The sequence below is a fragment of the Gossypium hirsutum genome, chromosome D06, assembly GCF_007990345.1.
Source record: "Gossypium hirsutum isolate 1008001.06 chromosome D06, Gossypium_hirsutum_v2.1, whole genome shotgun sequence".
Taxonomy (NCBI): domain Eukaryota; kingdom Viridiplantae; phylum Streptophyta; class Magnoliopsida; order Malvales; family Malvaceae; genus Gossypium; species Gossypium hirsutum.
The window spans coordinates 63,851,159-63,873,361 of NC_053442.1; the positions used below are offsets into that span (position 1 = coordinate 63,851,159).

At 32.4% G+C, this 22,203-nt stretch overlaps 1 protein-coding gene across 4 annotated transcripts; it reads right to left on the reverse strand.

Moving 5' to 3' along the window:
• Window positions 1-12,511: 12,511 nt before the first annotated feature.
• LOC107962616 (lupeol synthase) lies at window positions 12,512-21,321 on the reverse strand. 4 transcript variants are annotated; one of them, XM_041096163.1, is made up of 19 exons: window positions 21,017-21,321; window positions 20,620-20,805; window positions 20,494-20,506; window positions 17,772-17,848; window positions 17,447-17,644; window positions 17,271-17,355; window positions 16,917-17,083; window positions 16,647-16,835; window positions 16,440-16,553; window positions 15,759-15,878; window positions 15,555-15,677; window positions 15,355-15,453; window positions 15,028-15,084; window positions 14,894-14,940; window positions 14,636-14,779; window positions 14,369-14,546; window positions 13,828-13,908; window positions 13,181-13,264; window positions 12,512-12,692 (listed from the first exon to the last, which is right to left on the reverse strand). In XM_041096163.1, exons 1-19 carry the CDS (start codon window positions 21,215-21,217, stop codon window positions 12,564-12,566), a joined length of 2,292 nt encoding a protein of 763 aa, XP_040952097.1. In that variant the 5' UTR covers window positions 21,218-21,321; the 3' UTR covers window positions 12,512-12,563. The 4 variants fall into 4 exon arrangements, with proteins under 4 accessions (XP_040952097.1, XP_016754573.1, XP_016754562.1 ...); XM_016899084.2 differs by lacking the exons at window positions 20,494-20,506; window positions 20,620-20,805; window positions 21,017-21,321 and adding exons at window positions 18,003-18,145; window positions 18,543-19,168 and having other exon boundaries at window positions 17,772-17,895; XM_016899073.2 differs by lacking the exons at window positions 20,494-20,506; window positions 20,620-20,805; window positions 21,017-21,321 and adding an exon at window positions 18,543-19,168 and having other exon boundaries at window positions 17,772-18,145.
• Between the last annotated feature and the right edge of the window lie 882 nt (window positions 21,322-22,203).

Genomic DNA, 22,203 nt, shown 5'->3' on the forward strand with positions numbered 1-22,203 from the left:
ATACAGGGAGATAGAGTTATCGACTTCAACGTACTCCACTGTAGTCAGGGAGGTAAAGTCTGCCGTCTTCGACCTGCAATCTATTCCACTGCTAAATACAGGGAGATAGAGTCTGTTTTCAATCCACTTCCTACCAATATAGGAAGGCAGGATCTGCTATCTTCGATCTATTTCACATCAATATATGAAAAAAAGATCTGCTTTCTTCGATCTAATTCGCCACCAGTATGGGAAGACAAGATCTGCGTCGTCGATCCACTTCCTACCAATATAGGAAGACCGGACCTGTTATCTTTGATCTACTTCACGCCAATACATGAAGACAAGATCTGCTTTCTTCGGTCTACTTCCTACCTAATACAAGAAGGCAAGATCTGCAATCTTTAATCTATTCCACTGCCAGATACAGGGAGATAGAGTTATCGGTTTCAATGTACTCCACTGTAGTCACAGGGAGGTAAAATCTGCCATCTTCAATCTACTTCGCTGCCTAATACAGGAAGGCAAGATCTGCAATCTTCAATCTATTCTACTGCCAGATACAGTGAGATAGAGTTATCGGCTTCAATGTATTCCACTGTAGTCAGGGAGGTAAAATCTGCCATCTTCGATCTGCTTCGCTGCCAAATACAGGAAGGCAAGATCTGCAATCTTCAATCTATTCCACTGCCAGATACAGGGAGATAGAGTTATCGGCTTCAATGTACTCCACTGTAGTCAGGGAGGTAAAATCCGTCATCTTCGATCTGCTTCGCTGCCGAATACAGGAAGGCAAGATCTGCAATATTCAATCTATTCCACTGCCAGATACAGGGAGATAGAGTTATCGGCTTCAATGTACTCCACTGTAGTCAGGGAGGTAAAATCTGTCATATTTGATCTTCAATCTATTCCACTGCCAGATGCAGGGAGATAGAGTTATCGGCTTCAATGTACTCCACTGTAGTCAGGGAGGTAAAATCTGCCATCTTTGATCTGCTTCGCTGCCAAATACAGGAAGGCAATATCTGATATCTTCAACCAGCTCTACTACAAACGAGAGAGGCAAGGTTTATCTTCAATTTTTACTGATCTGTTCTCTAGGGAACATGATCTGTATAATGAACCTAATTATGCCTAATGATTAGGATGGCATGATCAAAATAAATCAAATGCTCCTAACTAGACATGTGTGAATGGTATTTGAATGAATGCAGAATGTCATGAAAATGATTCCTTAATGCTTAGGTTATCATCGCTCAAAAGCTTATGTCACTAACGTGTCGCAACGCCTTCTTGACCAGCCGGCATTTCCAAAGAAACACGTAATCTGATTGCCCCCACTGTGAACATCGTAGTTCAATCCATTGTGACATAAAATTTGTAACATCAATCTCCTACTGTAACCCAAGGGTGGAAAGATATGGCTTTTTTTTAATCTTCTCCTATCGTAATTCAAGGGTATAAGATTTAAATCCTTCTGGTCCCTTACATCGTTCCCAAGGTGTCGTACCAAAGACTCATGCGCAAACAAGGGCTCTCCTTCCCGAGGTAACCTCTTCCTATTGCCTGAAGATCATCACTTTCTTGTTTATTCAAGCTTTGTTACCAACATGGCGTCTTGTCAATCAATGCATTTGACAACAAAAATCCAAAGAGAAAGTCTAAATTTAGACTGTTCCTTCCCAAATTTCCAACCTTTAAATTTGGAGTGTTCTAAACAATTGTCCTGCTTCAGGCTCCTATATTATTTAGAAACTTTCCAGAGTAATACGCAAAACTTCCTTCGTGAAAGTTTTATTAGTCCATTAATCATTATTCCAATGCAACATGCTTGCAAAAGATCATGACGATAGATAAAATAGAATTGATTTGAGAGCATAGCTCAAAATGAATAAACTATCAAGGATAGCAAGAATAAAAGGGGAATTAATTGGGAACACGTATCTTGAAAAAGAATGAAGTATTCCAAGAAAAAAAATAGTATGAGGACAAGATGCCCCAGATATCGTAGCTTGAACTTCTCTGTACCAACTCTTTGAAAGACCATCTTGTGTTTGACATGTGTTTAGGAGATCTACAAGACTTTGTCGATGCCCCAAGATGCTACCTACCTTTCCGGTTGAATCAGGTATAGCAAGATCATTACATGCCCTGATTTGATCAAAATTTGAGCTGCTATGATCGCCTCATGCCCCAATTTGATCCAAAATTTGAGTCGCCCTTTTTTTTGGGTTTTCAACTCAAGCCCCTTTGGTCTCAAGGCGCCCTTTGCGGGTTTTCACCATGGCCTCTCCTTTTTTCACTCATTTTTCTTTTCTTCTTTTTCATTAATTTTCTCTTCTTTTTTTTTAAGTGAAGTATTTGTTCCTTGAATCAAAATTCTCAAGATTAGGCAAGTTCTTGCCATCTATCTTGGTCAATACCTACACTCTCCCAGATAAAGCCTTCCATATAAGGTTCTTCTGGCTTGGCATCCACTTTCTTCTGAAGTCCCCTTTGTATGGGAAGGATCTTCTTTGATATCGGGTCCCCTTTGTAGAATTCTCTGGAGCAAACCTTGTTTTGGTGAACTCATACCATTTGCTTTTGGTATATTTGACCATGATAGATATTTTGAACATTCCTCTTCAACCAGGATTGGATCCAAAGACTCAAAGAGAAGGAAATCTCGACCTCAATAGGTGAAATCGCGATAAGCCCAAAAAGAGGGCGTTGCCCTGAGAGTGTTTTTTTTGGCGATATGGTGTTAATCTTGAACAGACTGCAAACTTCTGATATTGTGCTCATGTTCAAATTTAGTGCATTGTCAAATATGATCCTTTTCGACTTTTCAAGCTGACGTGATTTTTCAAAAAATTTGCTGTCGACTTCGTGACATTAGCATACAAAGCAGCTTCTTCCCGTGAAGATAAACTGATGACCGCCAGACTTTTTTTTGGCGAGATCGACCTAACAACCTTCATGCCCCACATGGACTCCATTGATTTTTCGTAAGGTGGAATCTGTTTTCACCTTGTTCTACCCTCCTCAATAAGTACGAAGATAGGCCACAATCTATGTCATCTTCGAAGTCATGATATTCCTCTAAACACATGTCTCGCTCAAAAGGAGATTCTGAGTCTGTAGTAGTGTCATTCATGTCGTTGATATTCAGGGACCTGTTGTTGGTGCAAAAGAATATACAAAGAATGTATGAATTTAAGAATAATTATATGTACAGTATGATTATGAATGAATGAATGATTTGGAAGAAAGAATGAAAGATTAAAAATAATTATTCATAAAGAATGAAAGAATATTAGCTCAAAAATGATCGCAAAGATGCATTTCATTAAAATAACGACGTTCAGACATGAGCCTATTTCACAAAAAAAAAATTCATATTGCTTCAGGCTAAAAGCAACAAGTTTGTTCTGAATATTACTCTAAGTAGGCTCTAAATACTACAGAGACTTCTTTTACAGTCTGATTTATTTAGAACACTTCCAAGTTTATGAGGGCAGACATCTGACAAAGTTCCCTCTTCAGTTGTATCTTCATGCATGTCATTGATGTGAACACTTCCCAATATCTATTCATACATCGTATTCACCTTATTGTCAATCATGATTGGGTAGCAGATTTTCTGCAGTAGATGAGTCACCCAACTTGACAATACCCATGTTGATGAGTTTTTCAACTAGTTTTTGAAGGTGATGCAATTCTCTATTGAGTGCCCCGTAATTCCTGCGTGGTAGTCACAGTGTGTGTTCACATTATACCACTTTGGATATGGAGGTTGTGGGGTTTTGAGTAGGAAGGGGAAACAACATGCGCATCGAATAAATTTTGATACAACTCTTCATACGACATTGGAATTGGTGTGAACTGAAGGTTCTCAGTACCTGGTTTCACTCCAGGTTCTTGTCTCAATGAGCCTTGTTGGTTAGCGACCATTTTTCTTGGCTGATTCACCGTAATTGGTTTTGAATAACCCTTGCTATATGTACTCGTGTTGTTCACCTCATTGTCTTTGTGCTTTGGGGTTGATCTCTTGATGCCTTCTTCCGCATCTATCTTCCCACTTCTTATTGCATTTTCAATCATTTCACCAGACATCACTACATCTGAGAAGCTCATGGTAGCACTTCCTAACATGTGGTTAATGAACGGTGCTTTCAGAGTGTTGATGAAAAGCATCGTGGTTTCTTTCTCTAAAAGAGGCGGCTGGACCTGTGTCGCGACCTCTCTCCATCTTTGGGCATATAGCCTAAAGCTCTCACTTTGCTTCTTTTCCATGTTCTGCAATGTGATTCTATCGGGTGTCATATCTGTCACATGACTGTATTGCTTCATAAAAGCTTGCGCCAAGTCTCTCCATGAACTAACTTTAGCACGACTCAGTTGGTTGTACCATTTGGCTGCAGATTCGATCAAACTGTCCTAGAAGCAGTGGATTAATAGCTGATCATTGTTGACATATCCTGTCATTCTTCGACAGAACATAGTTACATGAGCTTCAGGACAACTAGTCCCATTATATTTTTCAAATTCCGGCATTTTGAACTTAGGTGGGAGTACTAAATCAGGGACCAAACTCAGATCCTTGGCGTCAACCCCGCAATGATAGTCGATGTTCTCCATGACTCTGAATTTTTCCTCTAGCCATCTACATCGATCCTCAAGTTGTTTTGGCAGATCCATTCTTGCCTTTTCTATTTCCGCCATATCATCGAGATTAGGGACCACCGGATTGGTGGGGTTGTCCCCGGGATTAGAACCCGAGCCTACTTGAAAGTGCACTGGTACCGAGGTACCAGCCAGATACTGAGGTCCAATGGTAACCGGTACCCTTTGTGGGTACACCTCTGGTTGTGCTTGGATGTTAGTTGGGGTGAAACCTGAAGGATAAACAGGGTCATCGTGATCCTCCCCAGCATCAACTACGGGGTCTTTTCCTTTGTTATTCCCTCCAGCCAATAATTGCTTTAATTGGTTCATCGCAGTGTTCTGGGATTCTAACATATCCTGTTGGATTTTTTCCAGTCGTTTATGCATCTGATCTTGCATCTCTCGTTGCAACTGTTCCAATCTTTCCAACCTTTGATCCATTGCTTTTGTTTGGCGACGAGTACCGTAGTGATATTTGATTAGATTTTTGTTGGTTTCCAGGGTAACTGAAATAATTTTACTTAATTAGGGCCATTTCGTGAAAATCTAATGCATATGATGCAATGTAATGCAAATGTATGAAATGAATGCAAAAAGAGACGTTGATTCTTGGTTCAATTCTATTAGAACAACCTTATTAGAAAACAAATCTCTTTACATAAAGCGGATATATATATACAGTTTCGCCCTCATAGGCGGAGTCCTTCGATCCTCTTCTTCATTCGAGTGTTAAGATAAGTCTCACAAACTCTTCAAAAGGGACGTCTCTTCTATCTTCTTTTACTTGATCCGGGCCGTGACTCGTTGCTCACTCAACCTCGTGATGCTCGTTGGCTTCTCTTTAAAAAAAATTGAGCAGCTCTCGAATAATCCTTGTCATCTTGAGTCTTCAGGCAACGAGGCAAAGTCGTATAGTCCTCTACTGAACTATCATCCTTCTTTTGTTATATCTTCTCGGACCGTATTAGGACAACCGTATCGTCATCCACTCTATCAAGAAACCCATTTTCTTATGACAAGCTCTCTATTTAGCAATTGAACGTGAATCAACACCTCTTTTTATGATGAAAATGCAATGCAATCATAACAAAAAGAAAACATGTTAGTACAAAGCAAAAGCAAGCAAGAATAAATAGAACACCTATTTGGGTGAATACTAGGGGTTCGAAGTGGTTCTACCTAGGGTGGGCTCCTAAGGTTCACTACATGAGCTTTGGTTCTAAAGTAAGGGTACCTGAACCAGCAGATTCCTCGATCCTCACCCATTATAGGCTCATATGGACCGAGTTCAGTTCAGGGGAATACATTTCCCTATGGCCATGCGAAGATGAAAATCTCACGAAGACATAGGTACAGATGTATCCCGGAAGCGATTCACTATCCCATGCGGAGGTGAAAACCTCACGAAGGCGTAGTTTCTCACTCCCACTTAAAAGGTGTGACCAACGGTCATGCAATGCAATGTGCAGAGGTATAAAATAAAATACAGAACATGATAAAAAAATATAACTCAAAACAAAAAGAGATGCAATGAGAGGATCGTAAATTTAAATCGAATTTTCCACTTTCAACAAAAAGACAAGAAATAATCAACACGTGGCTTGACTCTCTTATAATCCCCAGTGGAGTCGCCAATCTGTTGACACCATTTTTTGGATGAAAACGGGGTCGACTTAGATTTTGAAAATAAAACGAAAAATAGGAGTCGCCACCAATCTTTTTTGATGAGGTGTGATCGGGTCACCTCATAAAACGGTTGTTTTTAATAAACGATTTAGATTTTATTAAAACAACGATTTTTGTCTACGAAATTCAGAAAAATGGGTTCGGGAGTCGGTTACGCACGAGGAAGGATTAGCACCCTCGATGCGCCCAAAATTGGTACCTAGTTGATTAATTAGTGTCTTAGTGTCGAAAATTAAAAATTTGAAGAGTTTAAAAAAAATACGATCCTTAAAAGAAATTCTGATAATGTGAATTGAAATATAAGATTCTCTTGTTCCGAAGGAATATCACATCCAGCACGTTAGGACACGATACTCTAAACCATCGAAACCAAGATCATCTTATAGTTTAATGAAACCATACTTTGAAGATTTAAGAGGATATTTGGCTATTTAGTCGAACGAGAAATCGAAACCCAGCACGTTAGGGCACGTTTTCTCGATTTTTCTAAATACGAAATATTACCTTTATTATTGAAAGTTTAAAAGGGTATTTGGCCATTTGGTCGAACGAGGAATCGAAACCCAGCACGTTAGGGCACGTTTTCTCGAACTTTCCAAACGTGAAATATTGCTTTTACGAAAGAATTATTTTCGTTGGGTAATTAATATAAATTCGTGGTAAAGTGGAATAGCGAAAAATGAGCAAACAAATATGAATTTCGATATCAATGAACATAACAGAATAAAAATAAATGCATAATAAGAATGATGAGATCAGAAATAGAGGAGTAAGACAAACAAGCAATGTAAGAGAATAATAAAAGAATAATAATAATTATAATAGTAAAAATAATAATAGTAATAATAGCTAAGTGGGAAATAGTAACAGTACATTAATAAGACAAATAATATAATAATAGTGATAGCACTAAAGAAAAATATATATATATTAATAATAGTAATAAATATAATAGTAATAAATAGAAAATAATAGTACATTAATAATAATAGTATATGTTAATATCGATAATGATATGTATAAAAAAAGGAAATAATAATATGGTAAAAAATGTGTTAATAAAAATAAAAATAGAAATAAAAATAATATTAATAATGATATTAATAATAGTAATAAAACAGAGAAAAGAAAATATATATATAACGATGAAAAGTAATGATAATAATTATTATAATAGTAATGATATAAAATCAATGAGGTAATAAGCAAATGGGTATAAAAAGAAAATATAATCATAGTAATAATAGTTGTAGTAATAATAATAGTAAGAAAAATAGTGATAATATAACAAGAATAGTAATATAACAAGAGAATAATAATAATAATAATAATAATAATAATAGTAATGGAGATAATAATAATAATAATAATGATACTAACAATAATATAAATAAAAATATAAACAACAAAAAAATAGCAATAGCAATAATAATAATGGAATGAAAGTGATAATAATAATAGTAAATAATATGCAAGAAAATAAAATACAATTATAATACCATAATGTTAAATAATAAAAGAAAATACAAAAGAAAAGGACGAAAAGGGGCTAATTTGAACTCTAGACAGAAATTTGAGGCGAAAATAATAAAATAAAAAAAAAAGAAATGGGGCCAAATTGAATTTAAAACAAGAGTTAGGGGATAGATTCGAAACAAAAAAAAAGGAAAGGGGAGGACCTACTAGAACACGTGAATAACATGGAGGGACTAAAAGGGAAATAATCCCAACCTTTATGCGCATTATTTCAACAGGGACTCAAATGTAATTAGGAGAAAATTATGCGGCCAAATTAAAAACAATAAAAAGAAGAACAGGGGCCTAATCCAATAGCAGCGCAAAAGAGAAGGATTGGCCACAAAAATAACCCATTTTAGGCGCATAGGCTCTTTCCTTTACCCAAACGGTATTGTTTTAGTTTTATTATTTAAATCATACTTTTATTTTGAAACCATCCATGCCTTTATTTCCTTTTTTTTATTTTTTTTTCTAAACCTAGCACTTTCAGACTCCTCTATCTCTTCTCCTTCTTTTCAGCCGACAAGGCCATTCCCTGCTCGCCTGCACGCTGCCATGGCCGGTGACCGATGTTGCGGAGGATGAGCTTTTACGCTCTGTCTTCAAAGCCTCTTTTGAAGGCTAAACTTTCAGCAAACAAAGAACGAGAAAAAAAAGAGTTCTTTGTCCCTTTGCCGAACTCGATTACAACGACGGAGAAATCACTCCGACGCGAGCTCAAAGGGATTCAGGTGAGCCATTTTCCTTCCTTTTAGTTTTTGCTTAAACAGATTCGCGAAGAGAAAGAAAAAAATAAAAGAAAATACAAAAGAAAAAAACTAAATAAAAATAAAAAAAGAACCAAGAACACCTTTTAGTTTCCAATCTTTCTTAGATTTGCTTGTGTGCGTTTTGATTTCTAATACCTGTGTTACAATCTTTCTTTTTGTAAAAAAAATAAAAACCCCCCCTTTTCCAAAATACAATCCGTCCTCTTTTTCAAAATTTCTCCCTTCGGTTTTATAATCGATTACAATAACAATAAAAAATGCTCTTATTCCTCTGTTGTGGCTGCCTTTTTTGTTGTTTGTGTTTGCAGGGTATGGCCGGTGTTGGTGGTGGGGGTGTCAGACGGTATGGGACTGTTGTAGTGGAGGTATGGGGCTGTTGTAGTGGGGGTATGGGGTTTGGTATTAGTGGGCCAAAATTGGCCTACTACACCGAATATTTGTAGAATTCCTATCCAATGCTAATCTTACGTTCGATTAATCAATCTTTTACGATTCTTGCTAAAAAATTAGGCCTATTTAAATATGGTCTGAGTTTAGGCTTGAACATTTAAGGCTTGAGCACGACTCAATCCGTTTTTTAAGTTTGTAATATTTCACATTATACTTTTTTTATATATTATTAAATTTATAAAACATACGAATTAAATATATATATTAATATATAATACTACTATAAAGTAAACATTTAAAAATATTAAGATAATTATATATAAAATTTTGATAAATAAAATATAAAAAATTATTAATTATTAATTATTAAAAAAATAATATGGGCGGGCTTAAATGGCTTGGGCTAGATATTTGAAAAAACATGGGTGGGCTTGGACACATTTTAGACCTACTTTTTGAATCAAGCCGAGCTTGTGCAAACACAAAATGTGTTAATATCATTTTTGGGCAAAATATGAATGTAAGCATGAAAGCAGGATATTAAAAGCATGAGACAAAAAATGTAAACATGATTTAAGTTATGGTTGGATTTCATATTAAATTTATATGTTTATTTTTGTTATAAATGATTACTTTTTTGAATCATGTTAGCACCACTGAACCGTATTGCTCAACATATAGTTTTGTTGTTTCCGTGCGTATATCTCAAACAAGAACTTAGTAGACTCGAAGTCAAGCATCCAATTTCTCTCACTCATCTAAGTGGTCACCTCTTTGCTATTTTGTATGTATATAACTAATTTGGGTCATATAGCATTTACCGAGGTTAGTTAGTATGTTGTTAAGTTAATATTTGATGCTTTTGGCATTATAACCTACAAAGTTTTAAAAGTTAAGTTTTATCCTTTGATTAGTGATTATCTACGTTTATTTATATAAGTTTGAATGTGTTAGTTGATAGGTTAAACCTTAATGCATTGGATACTATAATTTGATGGTGGTTGATTGTTTTTACATGTGTTAATTTGTGATTTAACATTGACGTAATATCTGGATATGTTTTAGGTACAATTAAATGAGGTTGAATGAATGAAAATGTGCATTTTAGGCCATTTGACCATTAAGTAATAAGATAATAAGAGCATGTCTCAAGACCGTTAGAACAAAAACCTACCTTATTATGAATTCAATTGCTTAATTTCTCAAGACATGTCAATTTGGTCTCGAGACAAACTCATCTAGTTCTCAAGACTAGTGACATTTGTCTTGAGACAAGGGTACTAGTAAACTTGTAAATTTTTCTAATAGATTGATTAATAAAATAATTCATGGATTACATTATTATACTTTGTATAATGTCCCCATGTGGTTTTTGCAAGCAAAGCAAATATTTGCTCATTGGTTGTCTAATGTTTAAACAAACACTAAACGGTATTACGTGGTCGGATACAGAAAGACAATTTAGGATCATTTAGTCATGGATTCGTTCTATTATAGTATCTTGACTAAGCTCTCCCTAATGACATACCATTACGAAAGTAACTCAATCATACTCATCTAATGACCTTGTTAAAAGTGTGTTACCCTCATAGGATATCTTTAATCTTTTTGGGATAAATTTGCTCTCCCAATATGATTCTATTTTATCTCGTGGTAACAATTACATCTTCCTTCATGAAAAGTCAATTACTATCAAATAGTAATCAAGTCATTTATCACAAAGATGAACAAACCATGGACATGTTTACTTTTCATCTATCATGTAATACTAATGAGAGAATATTATTTTCTCATGTCTTGGACTATGAATTTCACTATTGTGAATGATGCTACATACCGCAAAAGTCGTATACCCAATGTACCAGCTTTCAGTTCCTTATCTATTTGAACTTGAGCTTTTACTTACCTAAATTTTCTTTCTATATTCGACCATGTAATACCGCTTAGTATTAGTTAAACATTAGATAACCAGTGAGCTAATATTTGCTTCCATTTTGCTTTACATGAAAAAACTATTGAGGACAATATATAAAAGGTATTAATGTAATTTATGAATAATTTTATTAAACCAATCTGTTCGAATCCGATAGGCATTCCATAGGGTTTGTCATGTTGGTGGGAGCTTTAGTGCTGAGCGCAAATTATCATTTGATAGTTCTTTAATACCCTAGCGGTCGAGAACATATCACTAGCTCAAATACCCTAGGAGTACGAGCGGTATACTAGTGTGGTTGTGGTTATCGGTGCATTTATGCCCGCCCAACTCTTGTGCATATTCTAGTATGTTCGACTTAATTATGTGTCATTTTATTATGCTTTATGGGTTAATTTAATAATGCGTTGAATTTAAATTATGTTAGCACCAGTGAGTTTTCAATGCTTAGTATGTGAATATGTTTGTTTTTGTGCGTAGGTGAAGGTAGACTTTGAGTGGCATGTTAGAGTCGAGAGCATTTTCAGCGAGTTCATTTTAATTTGATTTGAAGGTGATTGGCTTCCAGCCTCGAAAAATCCTCTCGTCGCGACTACTCTCCGAAGAGGTAAACGACTGGTCATGAATTGTGTTCCATTCACATGGGTGAAGATCAATCCTCCTACCTCTTGGTTAAATGCTTGTTATTTTGTCTTGGTATAGGTGTTTCATGATGATGTACAAGTGTATATTTGTATGATTTGTTTTTGCAATGAAAGAATGAATTGTTTGATGGCCAAAAAAAAGGTTAGGTTGTAATTAAAAATAAAAAATAAAATTTGACACAGAACAATTTCTTAATTACAATTAAAAAATTTCACTACCAATACTTCAAATAAATTACCTTAAAATTCATCACTATCCTATAATTAAATGTATCATTCATATTTATATAGGTCCATGAAGGTTAATCATTTCAAATTTTATGACTTTCCCTCTTAACGATGTCTCCTAACATTGCACACAACACTAATGTCACTTACTCTCTCTCTTTTTTAGCCATCTTTTTACTTCTATTTTTCCTTTCACCTATTATTGTGGGTGTTAATAAGAGGACCTAGTTTAAACAAACTAAATAATTCAATTGATAATAATAAGAGAAATAAACACAAATCTCAAATATAGATCGTAAAACAATCATAAAAGATACTAATAATTGAATCGAAGGTTGAACAGGTTGAACATTCACTTTTTGATTGAATTGGTTTAACATTATAGTTCAACCACTTTGAGGAAAAAAAACATAAATTAATAAAAGAATCGATATATATCTTTAAAAGGAAATTTATATTTATAAAAAATCAAAGATCAAATAAACTAAAATATAATGACAATATAATATATATATATATATATATTGCACTATTTTATTAGAGAAATTATTTGATATATTATAGTGGAGCTTTTAGACTCCACAAGTAAAGTTGGAAGTTGACAAATGTTCTATAGAGTATAGTAAAATATTAAAAAATAAACATTTAAAAAAGAGAAAGATACATGCCAAGATTTTAAAATTACTTATAAAAGAATATACTGTCAAATATATCAAATATTCACCGATTTTATTATATATAATTTCTTATAGATAAATTGTTTTATTCTAAAGATACATATTTTGATGGCCAAACATAATTGCAATACTCAGCCAAAGCCCACAGTGGGAAAAAGTTCCTATACAATGGAAAGTGTAGCATACAATTCTTAAAGAAAGATCCACCCAGTCCCTGCCATTTGATCCAAAAATTACATCATCACAAAAATATTATAATATATATATCTTTCTCTCGGTAAAAGTATTATGAAAATATTTGTATTAGGAGTTAAATTATATTTTACTCTATTATTTAAAAAATAGACAAATTAATTCTTATATACTAGATTAAAGAACAAATTGTTCCTTTTTGTTAAAATTTTCATCTAATTCTACCGTTAAAAACTTATGTGACTGATAGAATAACTAGACAAATATGGCACGTCACATGTATCTCATTCTAATGTACAGGGACCAGTATTTAAAAATAGAAATAGATGAAATTTTTAACAAAAAAATTATTTTGCTCTTTGATCTAACATATAGAGACTAACTTATCCATTTTTTGAATAAAAAAATAAAATATAATCTGACTCTTAATAAATAGCATAATTAGTACTTTTACCCCTTTTCCTTTCCCTTTTCTCTTAATGATGCATGTATATACATAAAGAAACTTACCTGCTGGGGAAAATCACCATTTGGTAACTGAGAATTTATCAACAATTTTGCAGCTCGATGCAAAGGTGTAGGATCCCTCTCAGCCTATTTAGTAACATACGGATATATGTATAGTGATAAAGAAAATCAACATAGCAATAAATTTAAGTTTAGAATATATATAGTTTTGGAATAATGCAAAATTTTACCTTCAAACATTAATTTGTTAACAATATTGACATGGCAGTTCACATGTATTTCGTGTTAACATAACATTATTTATCTTATATGTCACGTCAACAAATAATTTAAAATTTATAAAAATATTTGAAAAGATAAAAAAAATTCTAAATTCAAAAAAGTATATAAAAAGTTCATTTTCTTTTAAATAGCATGGAGTATATGCGGATTGTAATGCTAGTTTTCATGTTTAAAAATTTAATATTTTAGTTAATTTTTTCGTTAAAAAAATAACAATTTAATTTTTTTTGAAATGTTGATGGTCAAATTCGACTTTTATTTTAAAAGATTGAGGCCAAATTTAATTAAATAATAATAACCAAATTAAAAATAATGTAAAGATTAAGGACTAAACTCGGTGTTAAGCCTTTCTTTATTTGGGCATATTAGGATTATAAGATAAATAGACAATTGAAAGTAAAGCATACCTGACCACTAATAATTAAACCCATCAAAGCCTGTGCAGTATTTACCAAGTTCGATTCTTTTCCTTCGATGGGTGTGTATACCTTTTATCAACAAGGACAAAAAAAAGTATTTATATAATTAAATATATATATGATAGTAAAAATATATTGTTGGTCCCTATATTTTGACAAAATTTGAGGTTTAGTCTCTGTATTTAAAATGCGACAAATTAAATCTCAATTTTTTTATTTAAAAATTTCGGTCTAGTTAAGTCAGAAAAATATTTCAGTCTAATCATTAAAATCACAAGTATTTTCTATCAAAATTTGTCAACTCGAAATTTTGATTAGTCTATCCTCAATGATATGGCATATGGTTTACAGAAAATAAACATGTTAAATTGACAAATTTTGGTATAAATTGGCAATAACGATAATTATTGGAGTAGGATTTTAAATTGTAAAAGTAAGAGGATGAAATCTCAAATTTTATACAAATACAGGGACTAATATATAATTTAACCATATGAACAAAAGGAAATTTATATTGAATATTAATTACCTTTTTGGGAGAAGAAAGGTGACTCTCTCCCCAACCACCATCTTCTCTTTGGGTTTTAAGCAAAAAATCAACTCCTTTCCTAATAGCCAAACAATTTTTGAAGTTTCTACCGGCAGCTTTAAGACCTGATAGTGCAAACCATGTCCCATAAAAGAAGCAAATTCCCCAACTTCCATACCTAAACACACACATATATATAGGAATTATATATCCATTCCATCAAATTTCATGTTTTGAAGAAATGAAAAGGCCTTATTAAGTCCTTACCAAGAACCATCAGGATATTGCATATCTTCAATGTACTTTGCAGCTTTTCTGATGCAAATTTCAATCTCTTGTTCTCTATGCCCTGGGTATAATTTGTTGAAAAGAACTAGTGCCTGGATTGAAGATGAAGAGCACTCCACATACCTGGAGTTTACATTTGTTTCTTTTCTCCATTCATTAATATATAATTTTATAAATTGGTTTCTTTTACATTAAATAATTAATGAAATTTATTAAGGGAAAAGATAAGCCTCTTACTCATGTTCTTTAACTATATCCTCTAGAAACTCGACTGGATTCAGCCACTAAAAAGATAATTTAAGGTGAAAAGTTATTGATATATGTATGCATATATATATAAAGACTAATCCAAATATTGAAATAGTTATTACCTCCCACCAGAATCCACCTCCTGCTGGCTCCCAAGCTGAGAAACCACCATTTTTGCTCTGCAATCATTTGTATCATAGAATATACTTAAGACCAAGATATTCATCATATAAGGACAAATTAAAATAATTTGACATTGGTATGAATTAATTATTGGTATTCAGAGAAGGCTTGACCTCAGAAAATGGTAAATTTACCATAGAGATTCTTTAAAATTTATCAAATCATAATAATTTATTATTTAATTCTAAAATTATACCTTCCTCTACAAAAATTATTATTCATTTTTTTGGTTCCGCTAAAGTCCCTATTGGTATTACAATCTATACCTGTAAAGATAGAAGAACATTGACAGCATCATAGACATGCTCTCTTTCCATTTTCTCACCAACCATTTCCGGTGCCATCATTGAAAAATATAGGCAACACTGCAAAAACATTTAACTGTTTTTAAAGCAATAATTTCCAATTGCAAATTTGTTTCAAAATCAAAATGCATTGTGTTTAATTGTAACTAAAACAAAATTACCTTTAAACTTTCTGCAGTACAATCAGAAAGTTGCCATCCATGATCACGATCAGAGAATGTCCATGATCCTTTAGAAATGTGTCTAAACATTTTTTTAAAGTCTCCCGGAGGATTATCCCTAACCTTAAAATTTTCAACCATCAACTCTAAGCAGAAGATTGGAGAAAGTAAAATAGAAGTAATTAAGAAACCAAAACATTAAACCTGTGAGTTCTTTAAGAAATTGTGCCCCTTCATCAATGTAGGTCCAATTTCATTAGATAAATTGCTAGCAAGCAAAGCTTGGAGAATAAAACTAGCATCCCAAACTTGACTACCAAAGCTCTGCATGGTGAAATATTGAAAATATACAGTCAAAAGATCTCTATGGTTTCTTTTAATTTTGATATTGAATAAATTGATCATTTTTAAAAAAAATATATCAAAGCAAATTAAATTTGATCAATTTCGAAAATGAGCAAGTAAGGATAATTAATCATAACGTTAATGTTTTTCGTCAATTCTACATATATTTTACTGATATAATAACAAATTTATCCCGCAACATTTACACATTTTAACGACATTTTATGTAAAATATATAAACTTTGAGGACTCAATTTGTTATAATACTGATCAAAATTATGTACAATTGACAGGAAACATTAATGCCATGATTAGTTTTCCTTAGTTGCTCACTTTCAAAAATTACTCAATTTTAAAGGTTAAAATTGTTATTATACCAACAAAAATATGTACAATTATCAAAAATGTTGATATTGTGATCAATTGTTTTTAGTTGTTGATTCTCAAAATTGATAAAGATTAAATTACTTTAATTAATTCAATATCGAAATTGAAAGTTTAATTAATTAAACATTTGTAGTGTTTTTATAATTAGCAAACCTGCATCTTTATTCCATCTTCTCCAACCCAAATATAGTCATCAACCCTAGAAAGATGCTTCTTAAAGTGAATTCCATTTGGATCTTCAACCCAACAAGCTAGCATACATAAAGGCTGCCCAATGTATTATCAAATTTTAATTAGTTAAATAATTAGCAAGCACTATATATATAATATTCAAAATCAATTCTAATTGAATTGGGTTACCTTTTCCACACATCCAATAGTAATATATTGACTGCTTTCATCTTCATAATGAATGAGATCCATTGTTACTTTAAGAGCTTTTTCTCGTAACTTATTAAAGGGCCAACAATTAAGGAGAGGCTCTGAAAATATGTAAAGACTATCCCAGAGCAATATTTGAAGCCGTGTATGAGGGTAATAAAGATCTTCCTGCATGCCATGTATAAAACATTTTTTCATTTACATTTTAACTATAAATATTGTGGCATACATTATGATTATAAATTTTACCTTCGCACATAAATGCCGCTTTGCACTCCAATCGATTTCATTATATGGTTCAATGTGGAGTTCTTCTCTTAATTGTGAAATTAGAGGTGTGATTGGACCCACAAATTTTCTTCCGTACAAATACGACATTGGCATGTACGTTAATCGACAGTAACAAAACATCTTTGCTGCATTAGAATATCATCATCGTTAATATATACAATTAACTTTGCATATCTTATGTTGTATTCCGATTTAATATCTAAATGATAAAGTTCAAAATGATTCAATATTAAAATTATCCGAATTCTAAAATTTTAATACACAAAATAATACATATTTTGAATTAACCACAAACAAATAAATATTGCAAACCTGGATGAATGGGAAAATAAGAAGGAAAGAGCCAAAATTCTGGAGGCATTGGTTGGCAACCTGACCATTCATAAACACCGAGTATCTACAACCAAATTAAATAGAAATACATATTTAATATAAAAAGAATTAAGTTTGATGGTAAATATTGTTGTAAAAAAAAAAAGATGACATACTGAAAGCCAAGTCTTCCCCCAAGAAGAAATGGTAGTGACACCCCCACGATCAAGAATCCATTTTCGGCCTCTCTCACAAGCATTATTGAGGCCACCATCAGGTCCTACTCCCAATAAACGCATACAAATGTAGTTGAGAGCTGTGCAAAACATTGTGCTGTGACCCCCTATGTATAATCCCCATCCTCCATCCTCATTCTGCCATGCAAATCCAAGTTCTAATATTTATTAATACTATATACACCTAATCATATGTCATATATACTCAAATGAAAAACAAAGATACCCTTAGTTTATTTAGGAAAAACAAAATCAAATTTATAACCTGATGGCAGTAAATATAACGGAGAATTTCTTTGCGATGTTCTGATGAGAATATGGTATTGAGATTCCCTGTGATATGTAGAAACCCAATTTTGCCCGGGGCCCAAAACTCGGAAGCCCAAAATCTAAACACAAATAGTCCATAAAATACAAATAATAACCCAATCACAAATGGGCCCAAAATTAAAAAACCCTAGCCCATATGACTTTAACATTTTCGGCAGAAGCAAACCCTATTTGCCTCCCCTAAGCATGTGTGCCGCTGGCCTCCTCATCTGCCACACCTCCAGCTCTCCATGCCACCATGTCGGCCATCATGCCCCTCAGCCTTGGCCACCACGCCCCACGCGTCTGACACTCCACCGTGCCCACCACCTGCAACAAGAACAAACACAACAGCAAAGAAAGCATGCGAATGATGGGGAAGTAATAAACAAAAGGAACGAAAAAAATATATTGGCTTTAAAAGCCGAAATCTATCATTTTGTAAAGGGGGAGGATTTTTGATATTTCAAAGGAGGGGAAAACAGATTATATTTTGGATGAGGGATTTGAGGGGAAACAGATTGTATTTTGGAGGGGAGAATCGATTGTATTTCGGGGGGTTTTAGAGATACTACATACTCATATTGAATAAGAGAGTTCAAAAGCAATTTTTTGGAGAAGGTGATTTTCGATTTAAATCTCTGTATACTTTTTTTTGGTTCTTCATTCTTTTGGGTTTCGTTTTTATGTTTGAAAGCAAATAAAAAGAGAAGAAAGAAGTTCATACCTGGCAAATACACCATAAATCTCCTTTTTGATTTGTTTGAATCGAAGCCAAGAAGAGATTTCAAGGCTGAAAAATAATTCCCCAGGCCTGAATGTGTAACTTAGTGTTTGGGAGGGGAGAGAATCGGCAGAATAAGGGGAAAGTATAAGGTATTAGGTTTTTTGCCTTAATTGTTGTGGCTTGAAGAAATGGCCAATTGCCATTCAATTTCCTGCCATTTTGAAATAAATTGAAACAGTGGTGGTTAAGGGTGGGGACCACGTGTTGACCCATGCCATGACCCAATTGTGCATTTGTATGTCAAATGGGAAATTTCCATGATTAATCCCTCACTTTTTGCACCACATTTCAGCAGACCCCCATTGGCATCCATGTGTTTTATTTTAATTTTTCCCCAAAAATTTGTACACCGTTTCATTTTAGTCCACTCCAAGGTGCAGCGTTTTGGGACCTGGATTATTTTCAGTCCTTGTCCCTATACATTTATATACTTTGCACTTTTTATTTTTTTTAATTTTTTTTAAAACTATCTTATTTGTAAATTATTCCTTTTATTTTAGGTTTAATTTTAATCTAGTCTTTTATTTGTATAATCTGCTTGTGACAGCCTAATTTGGCCCTAGTCGCAAAGTGGTTTCGGGACCACAAAACCGAGTCATAAAAATAATTAACCGTTATAATCTATGCTTACTGTATATGTACATACTTTTCATTTATTATAAATATACTTTTTATATTTTTATATTTCATATTTTTATGTATACATAGATATAGGCATAAATACATACATCTTAATTCATATATATGTAGATATACGTACTTATACATACTTAAATATATTTTTCATATTTCATAATTCTTATATACTTACATATATTTATGCATATTTTACATCATATACATACTTATATATATTCTTTATATTCTTAAAATGCTTTTTGTATATTTCACATATTTTATAATTCACATACATATATTTTATATTATCACGATTTGTAAATATATATAAACACATATTTACATTTTTATTTTTATTTTTATAATACTTACCGATTTTTTATATATGTATATATTTATCTATGTTTTCATATTCTATAATTTATATGCATTTCTTATTTTATGGCTTAAAATTATATATGCATATACATTTTTACATAATTGTATTTATTTGTCATCATTGTTATTTGTTGTTTGTTTATTTATTCATGTACACTTGTGCTTTTTCTAAAATGTTAGTTCTATTTATTTATTTGTATGCTTTGTAATCGCCTCGTCATTTCATTTTGCCTATTGTACTGTTGTTACTCATTTTACTTTGCTCACCTTGTCGTAGTCGTTATTGTCTTGTCAAGCATTGACACTAAACATCAAAAAGAAAAATTTTTCTAAATGAGGCAATATTTCGCGTTTGGAAAATCGAGAAAATGTGCCCTAACGTGCTGGGTTTCGATTTCTCGTTCGACTAAATAGCCACATATCCTCTTAAAGCTTCAAAGTATGGCTTCAATAAACTATAAGGTGATCTTGGTTTCGATGGTATAGAGTATCGTGTCCTAACGTGCTGGATGTGATATTCTTTCGGAACAAGAGAATCTTATATTTCAATTCACGTTATCAGAGTTTCTTTTAAGGATCGTATTTTTTAAAACTCTTCAAATTTTTAATTTTCGACACTAAGACACTGATTAATCAACTAGGTACCAATTTTGGGCGTATCGAGGGTGCAAATCCTTCCTCGTGCGTAACCGACTCCCGAACCCATTTTTCTGAATTTCGTAGACAAAAATCGTTGTTTTAATAAAATCTAAATCGTTTATTAAAAACAACCATTTTACGAGGTGACCCGATCACACCTCATGAAAAAAGATTGGTGGCGACTCCCATTTTTCGTTTTATTTTCAAAATCCGAGTTGACCCCGTTTTCATCCAAAAAATGGTGTCAACATGATATATAAAGACATGACCTGCAAAGATGAGGATAAGATTTGCATAAAAATTTGTGATCTTCTGCAAGGGAAATTAGAAGAAATATATATAGATATAACATGAATAAATGGAAAGGAATAAGAGGAATGACCAAAGGAGCAGAAAAAAACATAGGGCCAGAATTCTCAGCTGGCCAGTGGCCATGTATTGATTGTAGAGTTGAAAATAAGTGCACACTTCTGTTCACTGCTGCTGTTGTAGCTTCATGTGTCACTTCTTCACCATCCTCTATTTTCGGTTGGGGAATGGTTTGTTTCATCTTTTTCTCTTTTAGAAACTGCATACAACAAACATAATTTAGCTATAACGAGTCTTTCTAGGTATTTTCATCCAAGTTTTAGTATGTGAATTGATTGAGAAGATAAAAAGAAAGATACATTTTACCATTATATATATAATTGTATCGCCTCAAGGAGATAACTATATTTCTTCAAGATTAATCCTATTTTTATATTAATTTATTGTTATATCATGGCAAAATGATATACCTGCAATCGCCAGAGAAGATCAGAACTAGGCTGAACATTGAACCGATTGTTGTAGAAGTTAAGACGAGCTTCTTCAATCTCAGCTCGTTCTTCATCTGTGCCTGCATTTGGATCAAACTCCCATGTTTGTCTTCCCAGAAAATTATTGGTACTCTGAAGGTAAGGATCATTGCCACCTTCCCCTATCTTAAGCCTCCACATTTTCTTCCTTTGTTTATTCTTTCACTACCAATTCAAGAATGGAACTGTAAGTGATAATTTAGTGGGTCGTAGTTAAATGTAGAAAATAGGAATGAAAATATGGTTACCATTTTATGATAAAAACCTCCCGCTTATATATAGACTTTGACAACTGCTAGCTACTTGCCATTATTGAATACAACCATTTATATTTATATTTATATTTATATTTAATTATTTAAAATACTATTATTATTTAAAATCAACCCCTACATAATTTATTAATCAAAATTAATATTTGATTTAAATTATTATTATTTAAAATTTTGGTTTAATTTTATACTTAAATAACAATTTTTGTCATTGATATCTTCACCTACATAATTTTAATTAATAATAAAATTAATTATTTTAAATTTATAAATAATATATATCTTTCAAATAATCTTATTTAAAAATTTAAAATTTTTAATATTTTATAAAAATTAAATTTAGAACAATTAGTATGGCATTATTTTTTATTGCTAAATTTTTATTACTTTTATGAAATTCGTGCACAGTAGAGTGTGTAATTTATGTATTTTAAATATTTAAATTTATAATTTATTGATATTATTCAAATAATGTATTATGTAACAACGAGGAGTTTATTAGGTTAGAAAACAAAAAATATGGTTAAAATGGTACTTGAAATTGTAACCATAGTTTAAACCACAAAACCAAAAGTGCAGAAAAAATTAGATATTATAACGAGTTCGAATGAATGTTTTTAATAAAAGTTCTGATCAATATTTTTAACATTATTTTTATTGTTATATAATTATCGAGTGAATTTTTTTTAATTTTAAGATATCACGCTAAAAAATTTAGTAGAATAATTTTAACAGTGGTAACAAATGAATCTCAAATTTTAAATCCAAAAAATAAAAGACTATATTCTTAAAAAAACAAAACAGTGACTAAATTTCGAATATAAAAAATGTATACAAATTTAAAATATATTTGAA